This window comes from Protopterus annectens, chromosome 3.part0, assembly GCF_019279795.1.
Source record: "Protopterus annectens isolate FY-2018-M chromosome 3.part0, PAN1.0, whole genome shotgun sequence".
NCBI classification, from domain to species: domain Eukaryota; kingdom Metazoa; phylum Chordata; order Ceratodontiformes; family Protopteridae; genus Protopterus; species Protopterus annectens.
This window is the reverse complement of record NC_056731.1, coordinates 1,094,326,586-1,094,351,261: the sequence shown is the minus strand read 5'-3', so window position 1 is coordinate 1,094,351,261 and position 24,676 is coordinate 1,094,326,586. Positions and strand designations below refer to the sequence as shown.

Below are 24,676 nucleotides of genomic sequence, written 5' to 3'. Positions count from 1 at the left end.
CAAGCCCTGGGGTTCATGGCCTCCTGCATTCTTCTAATTCCATATGCAAGGATGCATATGAGGAAACTACAATGGTATCTCAAAAGCCTACGGTGTCAACATTCACAGGATCTAGAAGCAAGGATTCCTGTCATGCCTTGCTTATGCCTTGAGTTCCTTTGGTGGACAGAGGCCTGCCACCAAAACAGGGGACTACCATTCATATTACCCCCTGCTGCCCAAATCTTAACAACAGATGCATCAGAGTATGCATGGGGGGCTCACCTGGCAGGGAAGTGCATTCAGGGCAAATGGAACCCAAGTCAAATGTACCTGCACATAAATCAAAAGGAAATGTTAGCTGTACAGAATGCTCTGACAGCCTTCAAGGACCACATTCTTCCAGGACAACTAGTGGTAAAGACGGACAACACCACTGACATGTGGTACATAAACAAGCAGGGGGGTACACATTCTTACCCCCTCTGCAGACTAGCCATGGCATTGTGGAACACAGCCTTGAGCTACCAAGTGAATCTACAAGCTCAATTCCTGCCAGGAAAACTAAGTACACTGGCAGATGGACTAAGCAGAAACCTCATGGACCCACATGAGTGGAAACTGGAACCAAGGATTTTCAACATGTTGGCAAGAAAATGGGGGAGCCCGGATATAGACCTGTTTGCCTCCCCCCAGAACCATCAACTGGACACATATTGCACAAGGATTCCCCACAAGCTAGCTTGGAAGGTGAATGCTCTATCCTTCAGCTGGAAAAACCTATCAGTTTATGTCTTTCCTCCTCTGCCTCTCCTCTCCAAGGTACTACTAAAGATCAAACAGGACAAGCCAAGGATGATTTTAATTGCACCAGACTGGCCTCACCAACACTGGTACCCACTCTTGCACAGTGTGTCATGCTTGGCCCCATGGCACCTGCCTCAGATTCCTTCCCTGTTGTCTCAGCAGGAGAACCAGATTCTGCACCCTCAGCTGCAAACCCTGAACCAAGCAGCCTGGCTAATTACCTAATCTCTCCTTCACCATCCCTCAGTAAGTCAGTGATGGATATTTTAGAGGCAAGAAGGCCTATTGCTAGAAAATCTTATTCTGCAAAATGGAAAAAATTCTGTGCCTGGAACCAATCTCAAGGAATGAACGCAACAGTGCCCAGTTTACCTAAGATTCTACAATACTTAACTGAGATGCCTCATAAGGGTATGCTTTTTTTCTCCATCAAAATTCATGCCTCAGCCATTTCAGCTCATTATAGCACAGAGCCTCCCCTCTTCTCTCACCCACTGCTCAAGCAGTTCCTCAGAGAGGCCAAAAATTTAAGGCCACCCAGAAAAGCTCCAACTCCAGCCTGGGATCTTAACTTTGTCTTGGAGAAACTCACTATTCCTCCTTTCGAGCCAGCTGCTACTGCAAATTTAAAATTTCTTTCCTGGAAAACAGCTTTCCTTTTAGCAATCACTTCTACAAGAATTGTATCTGAATTGCAGGCCCTTATGACAGTGGAACCTTTCATCAACTTTCATGCGGACAGGGTGTCCCTCAGAACCAATCCCTCCTTTATGCCCAAGGTGGTATCCAGTGTGGCTCTTAATCAGTCCATTCATTTGCCTACCTTCTTTCCTAACCCACAGAACAAAGGAGAACTGATACTGCACTCTTTAGATGTGCACAGGCAGCTTAGATTCTACTTGGACAGGACTAAACCTCAAAGGAAATCTGAACAACTGCTGGTGGCATTTGCTGCAGGGACAGAGGGGAAAGCTGTTCCAAAACAGACCATTTCAAAATGGATAGGCCACTGCATTCATTTCTGCTATACGCACCATGGAAAACCTATCCCACAGGGCATCAGACCCCATTCAACCAGGGCTGCATCTACCTCTACAGCTTTTCTCAGGGGCGTCCCTACTAGGGACATCCTAGAAGCTGCTACCTGGAGTTCTGTACATACTTTCACCAAGCATTAGCATTTGCCAGTTTTCTCTAAATCCAGAGCTGGTTTTGCCACTGCAGTCTTGCAGGGCCTTATAGCTGGTCCTAATTTTATTTAAATTCCTCCTCCCGACCTTTGCTTTGGGAATCTACCCAAATGTAATGACTGCAACAGTGAAACATGAAGAACATAGTACAGTTGTGTACACTTACCATAAATGTAGATGTTCGAGTGTATTCACTGTTGCAGTCCTGGTTACCCTCCCTTCAGCCCCCTTTCTTCTTTTGGCTATACCTCTACTCTTACTTACTATGTTCTAAAAGCTTTTTGGTGTATTTGCTTTTTTGTTGGAGGTATATCGTTGTATTTATAGATTAATTGCTTCCCATTAGGGGGGCACCTGACATCTGGGGCAAGAAAAACTGATGTAATGGCGTCGGCTGCATGTTTTACACCCCTGACATCGTGGAAGAAATGATAGCAACTGACGCAGGACCCAAGACTTAGTTAATCAGGACGACTGAGGGCTACTGCAAGCAGATAACCCAAATGTAATGACTGCAACAGTGAATACACTCTAACATCTACATTTATAGTAAGTGTACACAACTGTACTTTATTCTTCCCTCCACTTCTGTCACATGCGTCAAGGAACGCACTTGATCTGACTCCGAACAAAACCCCAATTTGTTCTGTTTTAAGAATCTTCCCCATATTGGCTCAATGTATGTCTAATCACGTCTTTGCGCAAAACCTTGGTTTCTGTAATTATTAGTGAGATACTATGCTAGGCTAAAGGAGCTCTATACTTTTCTTTTGCTTGTTTTATGTTGATATAATTATTCCATGTTAGAAGTAAACTGAGCCCAAACAATTTAAAGAATGCCTCCCTGAACTTGACCAGCTTTTAGACTTTGTTGTATCGAAACACCTGAATGGCATTTTCTTCATCTACTCTGTCTGCCTTTAACTTTCAGGGTAACTATATCATTACCTCTTATGTAACATTACATCCCAGTAACTTCTGGGGTGGTAAGCTGCTTAACATAGACACTGCTAAAGTAAGAAGCCAAACTCCTTCACTATACCTTGAAAATAGTAAACAACATCCGTAATCCGCAGTTGTGGTTCCCATGTGTTCTTTGAAAGGGGAGATATATGTCTAGGAGGATACCTAGTTTTGCAGCACTTTACTAGTTTCCGTTCCTGTGGTCTAAACTGTTTGACCTACAACTTAAAAGTAAAGTCTGCTTTTTCTGTCCTATAATCTTTTAAATCTTGCACTTCTAATCACTTTTATTCATAGTACTGAAGGTGGGCCAGGAATCTTTGGTCAACAAGCAGCACAGCTGGATAGCTGCCTGTCACATCTCTGTTCACAAGGATACCTATATGGTCTAGATGATTCCCTGACTTCTTTACAGGTTAGATCAGGTGATGTAGTAATGGTCATATGATTTTTGCCAAAGTAAATTATTGTAGTTTCTTCCTCTTTAGTTTAAAATCTGTCTTTCCTAAGATTGAAACATGATTGCATCTCATGGATGAGTTTGTCCTGCATGTTGTCAGTATGGAGAAGAGTAAAATCATTGTCATATTGTGTCAACCCACATCACACATCCTGAATACATAATGTTTTCTCTTGAACCCCCCCCCCCCAGCATAAGTGCAATCATGTCTATGGCCTAAAACCAAAACAGTACTGTCAGATATTTTGTAATCAGAATATACTAGTAAGTACTTTGTAGTAAGCAACAACATTAGCCAGTGTCACAAAAACAGGTGCACTTATGCTTCTTCTAAAGTTATTGCCTACTTTTTTTGTAATAATCCCAGAGTTTCAACATTTTTTTCTGCTACAACAGACCTACTGGGCCATACTGTGGTCACATTCAAGACTTTCATCAATGTAAAGTTCACTAAAAAGGCAATTCCAGAGCATTCTTCAGTGCTGTGTGATCATATATCATCCCTCACCCATTTAATCTGAAAATGTCCTTCCTTATCACTGTTGCGGTATTCCTTACTAAAGAGCTATCCTACAAGGACAGCCCTTCTGTAAGCAATACCACAACAGTGAAAAGTCAGGCATCTAGTGTTGTGGTAAGTTCTTACACAACTGTACTTTCTTCCTGTTGTTCCTTAATAAGAGGCCTTATCTCTGATAAACAATAACGTCAAATGCAAACCATTAACATCACTGCAAAACTACCAGTGTCCTGTAACGCTCTTAATACTGTTCATTATGGAAAATATACTATTTCCATCTCCACTACCCTTTTCTTTGTTTTATTTAAACATTTTATTTTACTGACATGCTCTCCCGTAGAACCCTTCACATTCTTTTCTTTTACAGATTCCTAACTTGCTTTAGTGGCATCTTAAGTAGATATATGTATTATGTACAAAAAATATCAAGTGTTCTGCTGTACTTTAACAGCAGCTACATAATTACTTAAACTCCTGACTGCAAATGTCTGAAGATGGTGCAAATGGATCAGTGTTCTACACTACTCAGCAAATTTAAATAAGTACATAAATAAAGACAGGGCTGGAAAAAAAATGCATCACGTTGTCCATGATATTTCAAGGATGACTAGGTGATTTTGGCTTATCATTTTGCTTTGTTCCTTCTGCCATAGGATTCATTGGAAATGCAAGGCTGTTCCACTAGAGGCCAAGTGTGCCTTGCCAATAACCGCCCTCAGGCTCTAACAACCTTTTCAGTGAGAGGAAGGCCTGTAAATCTGACTGTATTTTAGGACATCCATCCATTCGTCTAACCTATGTTTGAAAACCGACATGGATTCACATTGCTTAGCATGAGAGTGGGAGTCCTTTTCTGTGCAAGGGGAGCCACACAGTATTCTCTGCATTTAGTTTTGTTTATTATCTGATGTATGTTGAGATTTCTTGTTCTAGTATTGTCTTTACTATATCATGTCAAGAATGAAAACCTCTGATAATAAGGTCCCTGAGGGCATGGAAAGCAAGGTGCATATCTCCCTTCAAGGGCTTATATGACAAGGAGTACAAGGAGATGATTCCAACCTTTTCTGACAATTAAGATTTTTGAGGCCCAAGATCCTTTTTGTAGGAACCTTTGCTGTTTCTCAAGTTTTTGATATGTCTAATGAAACAGATGCCAAGAATTTGTTGTAGTCTGTAATTGGTCTAACCAGTGTAGAGTGCAGGGGAACAATAACTTTCTTGTTTTAGATGATATGCCCTTTTGATTTAATTATGAGATCTAGAAGGATATTATGCTGCTATATGATGATCAAAGGAGAAGGGAGCTCTCAATCCAGGTGCCCAAGTCCCTGATCACAGACAGACTGAAGATTGTGGTATCATTGATTCAGTAGATGTCAAAAATTGTTTTCTGAAAAGAGAAGATACTGCATTTCTTAGCATTTGATTTGAGCTGTTTTTTAGTGCACTAGAAATTAGTGGGTGTTCATTTCATTTGAATGGTGTTAGATGTCATGTAGTCCTATCTCGCCTTCATTCTTATACATGGATCCGGAGCCGATCTTCGTCTCCGACTCGGCCTATTATAAAGCTCAAAGTCTTCTAGTTGGCTCATGGCTAGATAGGTGTCCCACAGTGCACCAGTACAATCCCCAGATCTCATTTGCCGCTTCTACGAGTTTAGATGTGCTTCTTGCTTGGCCGTGGCCAAGTTTGACTTTTTTCTATTTTTACTGTATTACCGTTTAACTTTGCAGTTTATATGGCTCTTGATAGTGTTTAGTAGTATTACAAGTAGTTTCAGACTTGCTGAAGTGTTTTTCTTGATATTAGATTTCTAATTGTTGAGAACTGATTGGCCGTTGGCCTTGTTGTTCTCGTTGGTATCCTATGTGCCAGTCTTTTCTATTTAACATGCGCATTTACACTTATTTTGATATTTTCAGTGTTTCCTATTGTTAGAGAGTTTGCAATTTAAATAGTTATTACTTAGATATTTAGTGTTTCCGGTTATTGTGCGCATTTGCACTCAATTTACCTTTTTCTTGTGCAGCGTTGCTTAGTATTAGAGAGTTGGTATTTAGACTATTACCTGCTTAGATATTTAACTTGGATATTTAGCGTAAAGGGTCTTTTGATATTTCTGACCCTTTTGTTCTACGACTTAGTGTTTGAGCATAGATTTCTCTGAGACAGTTTGGACATTTACATATTCTGAATTTGTGTGTGTGTAGTCTAGTTAACGGTTTCTGACCTTGTAGTCTTTCTTTGTACCTTGGTCCGTTTAAGTTAGAGGACGTAGTTCTCTGTTCTTTCTCTTCCCAGGGCTAGGCCTGTTTGAGTTAAGTGGACCTAGTCCTCGTTGTGTTTGTGTTTTTCTGCTTCTCCGGTTATCATGTCTAAAGAGGCAAAAGATCATAAACCCTTGGGTTTCAAAAAATATGTAAAGTGCTCCCAGAAAATGTCAATTACGGATGGCCATAGTAATTGTGTTTATTGCCTCGGAGCCATCCATTTGCAGCAAACCTGTTTGTTTTGCCATTCCTTCAGCTCCAGAGTTCTACAGGAGTGGAAGAACAAGCTAATTTTGAAAGGTCTCCTCAAGTCTTTATTCGAGGAAAACTTAGCCAGTTCGTATTCTTCCTCTAAATCTCATTCCTCCAAAAAAGACAAGACTAAATCTACCAAGAGGCATTCCCGGCACCATCTGGTGCTTCGGAACCGTCTCCTAAAATTTCTAAGCAGGACAAGACTTCTACCTCCTCGGCTCCACTGATCTCGGAGCCAATCAAAGCTGTTGACACTGTAACTTCAGTTTCGGCCCCATGCATTTCGGAGCCAACTACTGATAGACGACATCGGAGCCGGTCCAGAGATTCCTTGCTGGTCTCCCCAACTTTAAGGTCCCCTATCTTGCAGAGGTCCAGATCTCCCACACTGTCTTCCAGGAGCCTAACAGAAGAAGATGTGGAGAGAGTAGTGCTGAGACTCCTGAAGTTGTCTGCCTTGCCAAAAATGCTGTTGGCTCCGACCCAGTCGGTCCCAGAGCCACCTGAGTCCATTCCCCCTGTTGTGGCTCCTCCTCCGAGCTGTGCCAGGCTTTCGTAGCTGGAATGTTCAATACCACTGGTTATCAAACCCTTGGTTCCAGTTCCCCTCGAGGATGTCTCGGAGCAGAGTTCTGCTCTGCTACCTTCTGTGCCATCCGGGGTGTCTAGGAGCCGAAGTTCACCAGTCAGCCCCGACAGGGACACTTGGACCTGAACCTCTTCCGTTCCGAGTCTCCCTCTCGGTGCATCAGCTAGAGTGAGTTTGGATCCTACATCTATCTCGGAGCTGATGACTTGTCTCTTCGAAGCCGAGGAGGTCTTCGGAGCCGGAGAGGTCTGCCTTCGAGATGATGCGGAGTGTGCTGTCCCGCTCATCAGCTTCACCCAGGGCTACAGACACTCTTCCCCCTCGGGCACTGACCTCCGTCTCAGCACCTACTCTCTCTCTCGACAGTAGAGACCCGCAGCCTCAGGAGCCCCCAGTTGGTGGCCCCCAGTCTTTCAAGACCTCCCCAGAATACCCTTCTGAGGAGCTCCCTCAGAAGAGGACATGCAAGAGGAAGCATGTAGAGTCCCAGGATGAGTCTCTTACCTTTGACACTGACCTCGAGGAGTCAGAAGAGTCCCCCAAGTTGTCCTCTGATGACGTCTCCTTTGTAGACATCTTAGGGATTCTTAAGCAGAGGGGTGGCTGGCCCACTGTTACCCCTTCTGATGAGGAGTCTGTGTACCTGAAGGCTTTCGGTCTCAACCTTCAGTCTCTTGGGTGTCTCCACCTTTTGATGAACTTTTAGACCATGTTTGTTGGAAGGTGTGGGAGACTCCTGATGCCATGGAGCCAGTTCCCAGAAGACCCAATAAATTTTTATTTGCTCCCAAAGAGAAGAAATTCTTATCCAAGGGTGTGCCTGTAGATGCCATGGTGGTAGCCACTAAGAAGGAACTAGCGGAGACTTCTTCATCTGTCCATCTGCTGAACAAGGAGTCTCGAACGATGGATAGATACGGGAAGCGTATCTTTTCATCAGCGGCATTCACACTCAGATCGCTGAACTATCTAACACATTTTACAAGACTTCAGAGAGATCTCCTTATGAGTTGGGAGATACTCTACAAGGTACATCTACTGAAGGAGTCCCTGATAAGGTGTCTGCTCAGTTGTCCACCTTGAATTCCATTATCAACTCCTCCATGAGGCTGATTTCTTATGCAGCCGATGGAGCGAGCAGGGTAGCGGGTTCAGGAGTTTCCCTTAGGAGACACTCCTGGATGCACTTGTGTAATTTTTGCGGTGCCATTCAAGTCTACCTTTACCAATGCCCACTTTGACGGTTCTTCGTTGTTTGGACCTAAGGTAAAAGACACTCTCACCAAGGGTCAGAGAGGCGGTAAGATGTGGTTCAAGAAGTCCCAGAGGTTTTTCCCAGATGCACAAGGTGACTCCTCCTTCAGAGGCAGAGGAGGAGGGGCAAATGGTAGCCGTCGCCCTAGAGGCAGGGGCGGACTGCAAAACCAGGGAGGCCGTGATTCCTTTCAAGGCCGTCCCTATCAGCACTCCTGATGTGGGGCCCGACTGTGCTTCTCTGGAGCCATTCGGGGGTCGCATTTCTTTGTAAACAGAAGCCTGGCTAAGCATCACCCATGACAAATGGGTACAAAGACTTCTCACCAGAGGTTATTCCATACCCTTTTCTCTTCCACCTCACGTTCCCAAGAGGATCCTGAATGTTCCCCTAATCACAGGGATCAAGCAACTGTAGAAGTGAATAAGTTGCTCACAAACAGAGTCATCCAAACCGTCCCCGCAGACCAGGTAGGATTCAGAACTTACTCCAGATTCTTGTTAGTGCAAAACGTATAGGGGACTGCAGGCCCATCTTGGACCTCAACAAATTAAACAAATCCGTAAAGAAGGACATGTTCTGCAGTCTATACTCCCTCTATTAGGGTAAGACACTTGGATGTGCTCAATAGACCTCCAAGATGCGTACTACCATATAAAAATGGACAGAGCGTCGAGGAGCCACCTACACTTGCGGCTGGGAGCCAGTCACTACCAGTTTCGTGCTCTGCCCTTTGGTCTCACCACAGCTCCGAGAGTGTTCATCAAATGTATGGCAGTAATGACAGCTCACCTGAGACATCTAGGATTCCAAGTGTTTTCATACCTGGACAACTGGCTCCTGACCGCCTCCACCAGGCTTCTGCTCCTTCAAACCAGAGATTCCACTATCCAGCTTTGTGCCCAGTTGGGGATTACTATAAACTGCGAAAAGTCTGCCTTATCACCCTCTCAATTTGTGGCTTTTATAGGCTCAGAAATAGACACAGTTGCCATGTTAGCTCATCTCCCTGCAGAAAGAGCACAGAACCTCATACAACAAGTTTTCCATCTTCTTCCCCTTCAAAAAGTCAAGGCAAAGACAGTGCTGAAACTCTTAGGGACCATGGCCTCCACCGTAATGCTAGGCCTCCACCATAATGTTGGTCCCTCTTGCCAGATTACATATGCGAAATCTTCAATGGCTATCGTCCCAGTGGTCCTTTTCAGAGTCTTGCAAAAAGGACCTCCGTTGGTGGATCCAACCCGACCAACTAACGACAGGCACTCCATTCTTTCCTCACTAACCCGATGCTACTGTGACCACGGATGCCTCACAGATAGGGGGGGAGGGGGCATTATCTAGGCAGGACTGTCCAAGGCACATGGCAAGATCACGAGGCTTACCTGCATATCAGTGCCCTAGAGATGAGGGCGGTGCTTCTAGCATCGCAAGCACATCACAACCTTCTTCTTCTTGGGACGATAGTGATCCAATCAGTCAACATGATGGTGGTATGGTATCTTATCAAGCAAGGCAGAACCAGATCTTACCCCCTTTGTCGGGAGGCGATTCGTGTTTAGAAGTGGGTGATATTTTCCCAGCACTTTCTAGTGACAACGCACATCCCAGGGACAACTAACGTGATAGCCGACAAACGTAGCCGGGCAATCTTGATGCCTCACGAGTGGTCTCTGAAACAGGAAATAGCGGAACAGGTCTTCTGCAAATGGGGACAGCCTTGCTGCAATCTCTTCATCAGTCCAGTCAACTCCAAGTGCAGCAGCTACTTTTCCCTTACCCCCCCCCCCCGGGGGAGTTACTGAGAAACACAGTTGCTCACGATTGGCCTCTGGGTCTGCTTTATGCTTTTCCCTCCTTTCCTCTCATATCCAAGGTGATTCAAAAAGCGAAACTGTTGGGAAGCAAATTGATTGTCATCACTCCTTACTGGCCTCGTCAGATTTGGTTCCCCTTTCTCGGGCCTCATCTACTGGACGATCCATGGACTCTGGACCCAGTGCCAGGTCTCTTGACGCACATGTCAGGCTCTCTTCAACCCAGCCTTCACACCCTCGACTTGACAGCATGGCTGCTCTAGTTCCATCTCTAGTCAGGCTTCATGATTTTTCACCCGCTGTGACAGACATTCTCACATCTTCACATAAACCCTCCACTAGAAAGTTATACATTAGCAAATGGAGAAGGTTTTCTATCTGGGCTGAGAAAGGAACATTGACCCTTACACCACCTCCATTCCAGTGGTTTTAGAATTTTTGTCTGAACTTTTTCACCAGGAATCTGCTGCTGCCAAAATTAGGGTTCAGTTGACAGCAGTATCAAATTTTCATTTGGGTCAACATGAGTCTAACCTGATGTCACACAGATTGTGTAAAACCTTCCTTAAAGATGCTTCTTTGGTGAGTCCTCCTTTTCAGGAACCAGTAGCTTCATGGGATCTAAACTTCGTCCTGTCCAAAATAACTTCTCCACCCTTTGAACCTGCTCACTCATGCCAGTTGAAGTTTCTGTCTTGGAAGACCTTGTTTCTAGTAGCCATCACATCTGCTAGATGAGTATCGGAATTACAAGCACTGTCTGTCAAGTCACCTTTTTTGATTTTCCACAAAGATAGAGTATCTCTTCGCACAAACCCATCTTTTATCCCTAAAGTGTGGTCTCATAATAACTTGAACCAAACTATAGAGCTGCTGGTGTTCTTCCCTAATCATTCCAACGCAGCAGAATACAGATTTCATCAGTTGGATGTTCACAGACAATTACGGTTCTATCTACACAGGACTAAGGAATTCAGGAAGTCAGACCAATTGTTTGTATCTTTCTCCGACTCCAGAATAGATCTCCCAGTTTCCAAAGTGACCCTTTTGAATTGGATTTCGAGTTGTATCTCCTTCATTTAATGTTCCAATGGAAAGCCTTCACTGTTCAAGATTAAGGCTCATTCTGCACGATCCCAGTCTACATCTGCAGCCTTCCAAGGCAGAGTTCCAATTGATAATATTTGTGCAGCAGCAACCTGGGCTACCCCTCTCACCTTTATTACTCATTACAAATTGGACCTGACCTCTAGGGGTAGAGCCTCCTTTGATTCCACGGTACTCAGGAGTATTTTTCCGTGAGCCACCCAAGAAGAAGGTGCTAGGGACGCTGTCCCATGTGTAAAAATGAAGGCGAGATAGGACTTCAGAACATAAAGAAGTTATGTACTCACCATAACATTCCATGTTTGTAGTCCATCTCGCCCTTCATTCTTACGAACCCACCCTCCTAACCCCGTCCTGGAAGGATCTGGAGACAGGATAATTTTTCCATAACAGGTGGAGACCTTTCATTATTGCTGTTCTTTCTGGATAACTTTAGTTCTGAAAAACTTAAAATAATAAAAAAGACCACCAAGGACTAACATAGATTTACTTTAATGAACACAGATCCAAATAACTAAGCGCTTTCACCAGACCATCACTGGCTTCTTCAATTTACTTTTGGTCCGTTTGGACTGTTTGGGTTTTTTTTTTTTTACTTTAGTTCTGTCTTTCTATAGTTTAGCAGCAAACAAGATCTGGGGATTGTACTGGTGCACTATGGGATACCTACCTAGCCACGAGCCAACTAGAAGACTTTGAGCTTTGTAATAGGCCGAACCCATGTGTAAGAATGAAGGGCGAGATGGGCTACAAACATGGAACATTATGGTGAGTACATAACTTCTTTTTATCTTTGGTTGATTGAACAACTACCCCAAGTTAACAATCATCAGTGAACTTAATCGGCCAAAGATCCTTGTGGTCTGTGCTCAGTGCTCAGGTCAGAGAAATGAATACCAAAAAGGAAAGGGCCTAGTATAGAACCCTGGGGAATGCCAGTGGTCACCATTTCCCTAAGTGAGAAGGCATCACTAACTGTAACAACACATATTATGTCATTGAGCCAGTTTGCAATCCATCTTACCACACAGGGATCAGTGTTTAAACCCATTAACTTATTAACAATCCCATCATGTGGTATGATGTTAAACGCCTTTGCCATATCCAGGTATGCAACGTGGACAGTGTTGTATTCTTCTTTTAAGTTTAGACTGAATGTACAGGCTGTTTGGGTGAATATCTGGGCTGTGGCGAGCTGTGAATGTGATTGGAGAAAGTACCTAATTGCATGTTCTTGCTAAGGTTAATCATATAGTACTACCAATGCCCATGAACAGGACAGGGACTCATGCTCATAGTAGCCTTTTTTTATCGTGGCAAATATTTCAGCTTTTTAGTACTAATCAGAAAAGTTTGTGAAGTTTATTATAACCTTAGAAACTCTCATTCAGAGTAGTAGTATAGGAACCACATATGTGGGCATCAGTGGCGGCTGGTGACTTCAAATCAAAGGGGGGCTGCAGGAGACAGCTGAATGGGTGAGGTCAATGGGAAGGGGTGCGGCCAACTAGAAAGGGGAGGAGCTATGCTCAAAACCACAAAAACTAATTATACTGCCCTGGGTGCCATACCGTCATTATGAGAGTCCAATCAAGACAAAATTAAGTGTAGAAGAATAAAAATGTTTCAGTGCATTGGCTGCATGACAGCTTAATATCTAGATGGAAACAAAAAAGGTTGTGAGGCATGAAAAATAAATTACTTTTTTTTAAATACATTAATGAAATGCCAGTCAAAATCAAGTATAAGAAAAACAAGCAGCACTCAACTCAAACCACTTCTTGCACTGCAGTTCTAATTATAATTTATATTCAGCTTTATTAAAGTATTAAGTAACATGCTGAAAGTAGAAATCTCTGATGCCCCCACTTGTAAAAATGTTCCTTATCCAAAAAAAGACCTGCTGCTTGACATCTACTTGTTTCATGGGGAAAACATGATCAAAGTAAAAAGTGAAAAGCAAACAAGAAATAAGCTGAAGATACATTGCTTAAATGGATTACTGTACAGGTTATGGACCACACGATTGGCATTCTGTTTACACGTAAAGCCTGCAGAGATGACTGGAAGTCTCCAAGTGTAATGAGACTCTTAAAATAATGTAATCCTGTTCTTTATTACAAATACTGGCATATGCATTTCAATACCCAAGGCTTATACATTATCTAGTTAAGTATTCTCTACATGGCAACAGAAAGGCTTTCAATGTTGGCAATTCTTTAACAGTATGCTTATTAAAGCTTACTTGCATCTTGCAATCTCAGCCAAGCTTACCTGATGGTCATTAAAGTATTGCCACTTAAACACAGAGCAACAGGCACTTTGAGTAATAAGCATAAATCAACAGTACAAAAAATATGACTGATACCAGACCATTCTGTAAAAATCAAGGACAGATGAAAAGCCACTCCAGTACTTGTGTCTACCTTGGATGGGGGGGATACTCTGCACATTTACACTGCATAACTACTCCTTGCCTTGCTTCGACACATCCAGAGTCACTACATGGGGGAGTGGGGTGCAACAAGTATGTCACAGTTTGAAATGTCTCTGGCTGACTTGTGATGGCCCTGACACATTTGTCATACCTCTCAACCTCAGAGCAAGAAATCTGGACAAAGTCATACAAAGAAATGGGACAAAGGCCCAAAAATAAGGAAAATTTTTTAAATATTGCTCTTATAAACTTAGAAAGATAATAGAGATCGTGCATTAGTATGAATTTTCTGAATGGTATGAAATCTGAAACTCAAATGTCTATCATTATTTTCTAACTTCAGTCTTTAATGATTTGTCACTAATTTGCCAAAAAAACACAATTTTATGAAAAATGGACCACAAATGTGATGTAAAAATATAAAATAGCAACATAATACAGCTGCGAACCTGTCAAAGAAGGGACACTTTAATATTAGTACCACTAACTTGAGCGACTGACAAAATAAAATAATCTACATGCATTTCTGAAATAAAAGTAATCTAATGTATTATTACAGTTATTTCTTAATTATAAACCCTCCATGTTTTCTTCCAAAATTGCTATTTTGCGGAGGGATCATTAGGGGAAGAGCAACATTTTGAGCCAAAATCAGGGACAGTTGAGAGGTTTGGCTATGCCTAATTCTATAAAGCAATTTATTTGCATGTACCTCTCAACCTGTTAATGCAATAAATCAGGACAATGCCAAATATATTGGGGGAACATATAAACAGCACTAAAAATTGCTCTTGTATAAACTGAGACAGTTGATAGAACAGGTCTTACTTTAGCATGCATTTTTCTGAAGGTTATGAAGTCTGAAACTCAGTGTGTCATTAGTGACTCAATTCCTAAATGATTTGCCAGAAAACCACAAATTTTATGAGGAACAAACCAAAAATAAGAAGCAAAAAATCTATTCATTCTTTGAAAATATCGACAGTTGGGAGGTATGGTTCAGCTGGGGCTGCCTAAGTTTGCCGCCCTTCCCCCTCACAAAACCATGGTCGAATGGAGCCTCCCCCTGCAGCCATTCCAATGATCCATTACTTGGCTGTTTCACTCCATTTACCATAAACACTAATGTGCATACTGATTTACTTCTATGATGATTTGAACTTCATTTGAAAGTTTTATTTTGCATTTTACAGCACAAACACTAAGACATCTGCTAAACAAACTTGGCATTAAAACTTCTCTGCCATTGAAACAACATTGAAACCCACATTCAAAGAAAATACACCCGTGGCAGATAAAGATTAATTCTGGGCTGTTTTCAAATCATAGGCTCCTTGCATATGAAACATACATTTGCTCTTTGATACACCTTCCTATTGCTTTGAACATTTTTCCAGTAAACAATGAAACAAAACACATGCACTAATGAAAAAACTGCCCAATTCAGAACATTTCCGTCATAAAAGTCTACTCAAACTTCTACAGTCCACTATTATCAGTAAATATGCACAATTCTACAGTCCACCATTATCAGTAAACATGCACAATCTCTGAAGTTGTAAAAAAGTCATCTAAATAATTCCATGTTAAATAAATCTGTAATGAAGAGGTTGCTGCTAATCACTTTTATATTTCATGGTTTCATCGAAAAATAAAGTGTCTGATGCCCCTGAGGAATAAGTTGCCTAAATTACATTAAAAATAAGCTAGTAATATTGCAATAGGAAATGGATGGCAAACTGATAACAGGCTCATAGTTAGTATCTTAACTTTCAGTACGGCAGCATTCACCCCTTATGGGAGTAGAACCAACAACCTTCTGCATCAAAAGCAAGTACACAACCTGTTGTGCAATTAGCAATGTGAGCTGACTTAGCATAATCAGCACTAAACTTCTCTTCCCCTGCAGCTCTCAGCTCCTTGTAAAAACTACTCAATACTCAACTGCATCTCAACTTCACAGCACAAGAAATCTGGAAAAAGCCAAATTAATTGGGGTGGGTCAAAAGGGCAGAAACCAGGGACACATTAAACATTGCTTGTATAATCTTGGAAAGCTGCTAGAATAAAATGCTGTGTTACCACCATACATTTTACTGCCAAGGTCCCTGTGCAAAACTGTCAAGAGCAACATACCACTACGCCAAATCAGCTGCTTTGTGAAAGAAAGGAAGACTGAAACTTAAATGGCTATCATTTAATGAATTCAGTTCTCACCATAGCTGTCAACCTCTTAGCACAAAACACCTGGACAAACCCAGTAATGAGGGAATACAGCCCTCAAACATATTCAGTGAATTCAGTTTTTGCCATAGCTGTCAACCTTAGCACAAAAAACCTGGACAAAGCCAATAACGGTATTACAGTCCCAAAAATAAGGACAAATTTCAAAGCCAATAACAGGGTATTACAGTCCCAAAAAATAAGGACAAATTTCAAATAGTCATCTTATAAACTTAAAAAATTGCTATAATAAAAGGTTGTGCTACTATATATTTATTGCTAGAATAAAACATTATTTTACTATGTATTTCCTGAAGAATATGAAGTCTGAAATTTAAATGCCTGTCAATATTACTTCTGACGGAACAAAAACAATTTTCAGCAGAGGCCCAGGGAGAAATACTATAGACACATGTCTTTGTAAAACGACAGGCCACCAGAGCAAATCCATACAAACACAGGGATAAGATGCAGACTCCACACAGAAGGCACCCAGCCAAGAATCAAACCAGAAAACCTATAGCTGTGAGGCAACAATACTGCCACTGCACCATCAGATATGTAAGGAATTAAACATTCAGAAACCTGAAGTCTGAAATTCAAATGCCTGTCAATTTTATATAACATTTGTTAATCAGGACAGTCTGACTTGGAACAAATAAACAATTTTCAGCAGAGGCCCAGGAAGAAATAATGCAGACATGTCTTTGTAACATGGGAGGACACAAAAGCAAACCCACACAAACACAGGGAGAAGATACATACCCCCACAAAGAAGGCACCCCAGCCAAGAATCAAACCTGAGAACCTGCAGCTGTGAGGCAACAAGACTACACCATCAAATATCAAGCATTGCAATATTTACAAACCACAGATATTATGAGGAACAGATCAGATCAAATATGAGGCAAAAATCTGCAATTTATTTTTACAAATGGTGGTGGGTAGGGAATTCAGGTCTTTAACACCTGCATACAAGGTACAGGGTTCAAGCCTGAGGTATTCCCTACCACACCACCATGAGTCTAACCACCATTATATTGCACCTGGAGCATTTTCACACACACACACACACACACACACACACACACACACACCAATGAAATGAAATGAAACATCTGCACTGTAAACTGATTTTATACCTCACATCCATAACTGTACAACGTACAGCTCTGCAAATGATGGAACCTTTGATAGTTAGTCTCTCCATTAGGTTAAATAAGACATACAGACAGATACATGCAAACCTTATATATCTATCAAACACCAGCAACCAGCTTCTACAAACTGACTCAGCGTTACAGAATGATATGAAGACAGCTGTCATTCGACTTTGGCTCAGTCAACTTTTAAGTTAAGCTATTCATGCCTAGTAGCTGGCACAGGTTCAAATACCATAGCAGAGATACGGTGGGGGGTAGTTTCAAAATATCTAACGTATAACATCTGCAACATGAGAAAAGACTGCCCCTTAAAACACTGAAATACCAGACTGAGGAAGCACGGCTAAGCTATCTGTACTTCCACCACCAGGATGAAAGTGTTAAGTAATTAAATCAGTAAACAGCGAATACTGACAATGAAAAAGCAGCTAGAAAGGGCTTCCAATACCTCTCCGGGACAGCAAACCACTATGCAGTCCTCTAAACTACATATATTTTAGCCCTCATCTTCTCACAGCACAATGTCTTCCCGAAGTAGTTCATGCCGTTCCTTACCAGCCTTGCAGGGATCCTTATAGTCGATAGGCTCGGCGACGTCCTCGAAGAATTCCTGCTCCAGGTAGATTTTGAGTTTGACCTTCCCTTGTGTTTGACTCAGTCACGAACGATGAATCATTCAGTCCACAACTGTTTGATTGATTCTTGCTCTTTTCCCAGCACATAAAGCCCGGGAAGAGAGCGACAACCAATCAGCAGCATTTAGCCCAAGCAAGTCATGTACGTGCCTGCGGACGTCGCAGTCCAAACCCCTTCCAATTCTATGCGGTTTGGAACCGCATAGACTGCTGGGCATCACCCTGATGCCTTAATTACTTCACCGGGCTGCAACAAAAACAAAAAAAAAAGTCTTTTATTAAAACCGCCGCAACCCGAGGTGGTTAAAGTGCGCATGCGCGTACTTGCCGAGTCGCCGACTCGGAGACATAAAGTAAAAAAAAAAAAATACATAAATACTGTCACTACTAGTACACAAAAAAACAAAAGGTACTTTTTCTTTTTTTTTACTGAGGGGGCTGCAGTCCGGCAGTCCGATGCCACGAGCCGCCCCTGGTGGGCATACTCTTTCCTTACAGCCCATTAATCCAGGTTGGTGTTGCACTACTGAGAAGTAGTGATAATTCACTTGCCAAGTATATTGTACATCTCTTTGTCTTGCAATCACATACAGTCAGTGCAGTTAGTCATGTTGCAGCTTTGGTGATGTCATCTCATTCAGAACAACAATTGCAGGCTGGTGATGTGATGGCTAGTGAGGAAAAAGGTGTAAACTAACAATAATTTGAAGGGACCACTTGGACTTTTGTGGAATCCTGTTATTTCAAGTTGCAATTCAGTGTTTTCCAGCAAATACAGGACAGTTGAGAAGTTTGATTGCTGGATTGCCAGGCTCTTCAGTATGTCTGAGCCAAGCTGGCCTTCGACAGGACCTCATTTCTTCCACTTTGTGTCTCTGATGTCATTCTTTTGGTCAGTACCCAAAGCCCATGGCCATATTTTGTCTTGGAGGCATAGAGTGACTGGTAAACTGACAACTTTGCCCTGTGACACAGTTATTACGTCACCGCTACACTCTGCTACAGCATTTGCAGTAATGCTGCCCTGCACCTTTTCACTAGTCAGTCTCTCATTCCTCACAACCTTTGAACAGGACCGTAAGATACTTAAACTCATCCACTTAAGGTAGATGTTCCCTTCACACATAATCATGAATTGTGATGTAGAGAGGAGATTTTTCATCCAATTTGCTTCATATTTTGCCGCAAACTGCTGCAGTGCACACTGGAAATCATAGTCACTTCAGACTAAGAAGACATAATTGTCACCATCATCATCTGCAGGCATGAGTGATGCAGCTTTCACATTCCTTAAACTGGGCACTCTTCAGATCTCATCTGCATCTTGATATCCTTTTTATGGTGGAGTCCTCTGCCAGCCTTCAACATGTTCAGCTTAATGCCATGCATGTAGACACAGCTTTTCTTCACCATATACTGTAACAGAATGGCACACAGCAGTAGTGTGAATCAGAGGCTCACGTATCATGTGAAGTGTCCTTCACAGTATACTAGTGCAGGGTCTCCCAGAGAATCCAAAAAGAATGATCACCCATAACTAGAGCATATCCTGCTGTCCTTCTTTAAAAATTGGGACCCCATCTCACTTTGCTAGTCCAAGCAGATGTCCCTGCCTTCTAAGCAACATTGAAAAGTCACATTAACCTTGACAGCCCAACAGCGTCCGCATTTTTCTTCATTTCTAGCTGGATATCATCCAGTGTTGCTGTGACAGGTCAAAGCAGAGCTTGTTTAATTGTTGTAGTGACCCTGTCTGTAGATGGGAAGTTTAGTTGTTTTTGGCACTGTCTCCTTAGACATCGGCATATCTACTGGATTTAGAAGCTCTTCAGTGTGTTCCTTCCAGTGCTTAGTGGTGTCCCTGATCAGGATTGGTGTTTCTTCATCCTTACTGAAAACAGCCTGGGCATTGCCCTGTTACTATCTCCTGAGTAGCTGTATGTTTTGCCAGGGTCTGTTTAAGTCCATCCAAAAGTCACTTTCTGTGTCACCATCACACTGCTGCTAAACCTACACCTTAACTTTGATGGTTGCTACAGCTGCTGCCTTGCTGGCTTGTTATCTTTCATTCATAACCCAAGACATCTCCCACTAGCATTGCAGAGAAGTTCAAGTTTATATGAGTGAGTGCCTTTTTACTAGAGCACTTTACATTAACAGAAACTGAAGGCATAATAATTAAGACCAAATAGTCACACAGAACAGCTGAATTAAGTCTACAGAATGGAAGTTCTTCAAAAACAGCTAAAAAAACACTAGGCCACAACATAAGAATGAGCATGCAGCAGTATTACAGTAAATAACCAGTTTAAAAGGTGATAATAAACAAAATCAACAAATTAACTTGATATGCCAGTGTGGAAAAAATATATATAAGTATGTGTGAATAGCAGTCAACAGATTGATCAAAAAACAAAGTCACTGAAACAAAACAAAATGGTTTAGTCTTTAAATAACAAAGGCAATTCCAGCAAAGTACTTCTAAGGCCACTGTATGCAATTACATGGTACTGAAAATACATCTAAATATAGTCACGCAAAAAGGTGTCCCTGTTGCTGCAGTTACTAGCAATTAAATTCCATGGCCACAAGTCCAGCATCACTAGAAAGAGAGTTCAGTTAAATCAAAAATCCTCTTCAAGGATGTGATCATCATCCCAGAATTGACAAAGCCAGAATTCTAGTGCAGCAACTTCTGTCAGTGTCTTCCATCTACATGTAGGTCTGTGACTATAATCCATTCTAGCAATCATTCAGTTGGCTAAAAAATGTGGTACACATTTCCAGCAGTGGCAGTAGTACTGACCCGCAGCTACAAATAACAGACCTAACAGATGTTAAGGAAAAAAAAGATGCAGCAGTGTTCAGAGATCTGTCAGACATCTGACACTGACTTTTGAGTGCTGCTACACCACAACAAAACAAGGAAAAGCGTCTGAAGGCCTTGCTTTAACTCAATGACTTTTCTTATCATAGTGTACACAATGGGCCCTAGAGATATCAGCATTGCAAGTGCTGGCCACATTTCAGCTACAGCTCCGTGTTGCTTATTCAACTATTTATGTGTTTAAAGGGGTCCATTTGGAAACTACGTCCCTGACCTCCTCAAGTATATTGGCTAAACATTCTAAGGGCACGATTAGTACATATTTCAGTTTCTTGAGACTGTCCAGCCTACACTCTGTCACATAACGTAGCTAACACAAAGTACTTAATATACGCATTAATGTTAACTTCAGATATCAAATACAGCATGTACTTCCAAACCTATGCAGCTGCTAACCATCTGCTGTATGAAACGTATGCTTCAGATAACACTTGCTTACTGCATTATACACAAAGCTAGACTTAAAAAAAAAAAAAAAAGTACTGTCCTCCTTTGCCTCTACAGCAAACAGAAGGATTTAACGCTAGGCTACTTTTATTGATAGAAGCTGGCTTTACTCACAAGTACGTTTTGGGCACTGACATATTCAGTCCAATTAACAGTCTCAGTCTCCTTAACTTAAATGATTCATGTTCGATTAGTGGCACAGACACCTATTGGAACTGGTTTGGGTAGGATGGGCATGCGTGTCTTGGAGGAGTGGGGGTGGAATAGGGATATCCTGTGCCATGATTCCTGAGAAGAATAGTGGTAATGCTTAGGATCAGGTTTTTGGGCATGCATTTGGCTCACCAGTCCATGAAAACTGTAACCTTCTTTATCAGGTGCATGTAGATTTACATGCACCTGAGGAGGCATAGTGGCTTCCTGGTGATGGAGGTCACTTGTAGCACACCCAAGGGTTAATGTACTAGTAAGGGCGTGGGCAAGCTGTGTGGATGATGGCTCTGCTGGATGGCTTTTGCCCCTGTACTTGGGATACCTGTATGGGAGAATTAGTGGGCCAAGTCCATCGGGGAGGGGGGGGGTGCTTGTAGTCTTCTGACAATGGGATAAAAAAGTACAAAACTAAATTAAATAAATAACTAAACCAACAGTGTAACACTGCACATGACTACAGTGCTGTTGATTGCTTAGCTTACCCCCTGTTTAATTCACACAAGACCTCCCTCTTGGGTAACTTGTGTGTAGCAAATAACACATTATTGGAGTAAGGGTTGATCAGGCATTATTGCTTAAATAATTTTGCAGTTGCAGTGAATAAAGGTAATGATCTATGAAAACAGCGGTAGTGGCAGTGTGAACAGGGACAGTAATGTAAAAGAGGTGGTTTGTTAGTTAGTAAATTGTTGATCACAAATACTGAGTCATCACAGTTGAGTAATAGCTATTGAAGAAATTGTGCAGAAATTACAACCTGTTTGAGCTTGCAGCATTTTGCCCAGAGCATTCTTCCAGTTTAGCAGACAGATCTTGTGCCATGCAGTATTAAAGTACTCTTAAAATTAAAGTACTTCAGAGTTTGCAGTTGAGTGCAAAATGGTATGACTTGTCAGTTCCAGGCACAGCCTCTGATGGCTCATGACTGCTAAGGGTATGTGAAGTAAGAATTATACGTTTTTAATTGGAAAGCTCACTCTTGTTTTGTTCATGCACTCCTAAAGAAGTATTATGTGAGGCTGTCTATGCTTTACTGCCTGCCCTCTGTTAATGTAAAATATTTTCTTTTTTTGTGGCAGATAACTTTCCCCAGATGGCTCATCAGAAGCGCTTCATTGAGCGGAAATACAGACAAGAGTTGAAAGAAATGAGGTGGGAAAGAGAACGGCAAGAGAAAGAGTCTGATGAGATCGAAGATGCAAGGAAATGAAGGAGGGCATGAAAGCAGTGGCATATTTACTTGTTTAATAGCTGTGACTTCAGCCACTGTAGCCCTTGGAGACATAACCTACTTTTACAGAGACAATGAGCTGGAAGTTTGAAGCCTGCACACTAAGATAATGATGCTGTATTTGGTTCACTGTAATAAGGTGCAATTACATGTTTTACAGATGGAGAATGGGTTTTATATCATTATTTCATGCATGTTAGAATGCCTTTGACTTTCAAGGATTTTTAAGTTATTATTCTTGAATTGTTCATACCTTGTGTTTGTGTTTTACAGAATTAAAGTGTACTTTTATACTGGTGAAATATGTATATATGTTGTAAACAAGTATAGATGATGTTAATAAAGATATTTGTTTTTTTTTAACAAAAAGTGTTCCATGGCTGTAGTGTTCAGGCGGCAGTGGGAGAGTACTGGGAGCTGTTTAGCTTTATTTAATTCAACTTAGTAATGCCCGTGAGAACCAAATACCTATTTTCAATGATTGCAGGCGATCAGTAAGAAGTTAAATGACTTGCCATTAATCATATGTTGCGATATTCGAGATGACTGAAAATGTAACCATTTCTTCTGGATAAAGCATATTTCTAACTCAGTAATTAAATCTGTAGACTGTTCTAATTGGTCTTGTCAAAAAGAGTAAACGATTTTAAACGTGTTTGCAAAAAGGAATAATGATGTTTGTTAATATGTTTATAATGCAACTGCTGACAGAATTTTTTTGTTTGTGTACATTATTTCATTATGATATGCATCATTAGTGCTTTTGTTCATCCCCTTAACTCTGTGGCTTCATTACCTTTGGTCAGCCTGTCAGCATGAGTGTTTGCAGTCTCATGGTCCCATCTCCAGTGCAAGTAAACTTTTTTAATGGGCAGTTGTAGAACAAATGGCAATTTTTTAATTACTTCATAGATCAAATGAAAATATTGTTATATTTTTTGGCAGGGAAGGTAGTAAGTGTTGTGATTTGACCATCCCAATCCTTGAAATCTGTTTTATGTTTCTTACAGTTTGGATTATTGTGTTTTATTATACGACTTTTACCCAGTTTAAGTTCAAAGGTCTCTAAAACCCTATCCTGGTACTAATCCTATGTAAAATGTCAGTCTGTTACAAGACAAACACACAGACATTCACTCATAGCAGGCATACGCATATAGGTTATTTGAAAGATAAGCATTTAACCTGCAGCATGTTTTGGGGATGTAGGGGTAAAATGGAGCAGCCAGCAGAAATCTACGGAAACTCCATATTGTAGGCAGCCCAGTCACAAACCAGGCTGTAGGGTGAGTCTCTGTGAGACAGCAGTGCTAACTAAAGTGCCACAGTCCTGCAGTTTCATCCTGTTAAAATTTCACTGATGCAGTGTTGCATCCAGTAGAATTATAGACATCATATACTAAACTTAGTTGTTTTTTTGTTGTATCTGTTTATTCCTCAGATGCAGACTGGTGACTTCGCAATGCAGCTGAATCTCTGAGCACTATCATTTCCCCCCTCCTCCGTTGTCCAGCTGCTTTATTATTAGTGGTTGTCAAGACTGCTGATGTTATAATTAATAAGTCTTGACTTTTCCCTATTCGTAGTGTTTACTTTATTAAGTCCTGGACTGTACCTTCCCCTGACATAGTTCATGAATTATTATAAACCCTTTCAAAGACTTGGAGAACAGCATTTACAAGCAAGAAATTTACTGCTGTGTGGCACTCAGAATCTCAAGACAGTTGTATTTTTTTTATTTGTTGACCACTTGCTCTCGCAAGTAGAAAAGTCACATTTTAAAAGGTAACCAGCATTCCAAACTTGAAACAACATATGCAAAATTATGTGTCATAGATAAAAACAAAAAATGGCATAAAAGCACATCTGAATAACCAAAAGACACAGGGAACACTTAATGTGCTTTCGAGGTTACTGAGGCCCTAGCATTTTCATACAAATGACAGTATAAAGAATTAGTCCAGATAAAATCACTTTAGCTAGCAGACTACGAGACTTGCACTCTCTCTCTCTCAGATACCCTCCCTGTGGGAGGAATAAAGATACCCTGTTGAAGTTTCCAGTAGTTTATTCAGTTAAGCAGGTAGCTGGAAGAATGTTCTTGTTCTAATATGTTACATTCAACAGCTCAGTTATTTAAAGGCAGTCACAGACAATGGTGGGAGGGTCCATGGGAGCTGATTGGAGGAAAATTTGGGAGATCTACAAATGAGGAGCCAATC

At 41.5% G+C, this 24,676-nt stretch overlaps 1 protein-coding gene across 2 annotated transcripts in view; it reads left to right on the top strand.

Moving 5' to 3' along the window:
• The window catches only part of DROSHA (drosha ribonuclease III), a 3,547,421-nt gene extending 3,524,312 nt beyond the window's left edge, over positions 1-23,109 (top strand). For both annotated transcript variants that reach the window (XM_044065333.1, XM_044065331.1), the window contains exon 33: positions 22,303-23,109. In XM_044065333.1, coding sequence (XP_043921268.1) covers positions 22,303-22,433 — 131 coding nt within the window. In that variant the 3' untranslated portion in view covers positions 22,434-23,109. The remainder of the gene's footprint in view (positions 1-22,302) is intronic.
• The last annotated feature ends 1,567 nt before the right edge of the window (positions 23,110-24,676 follow it).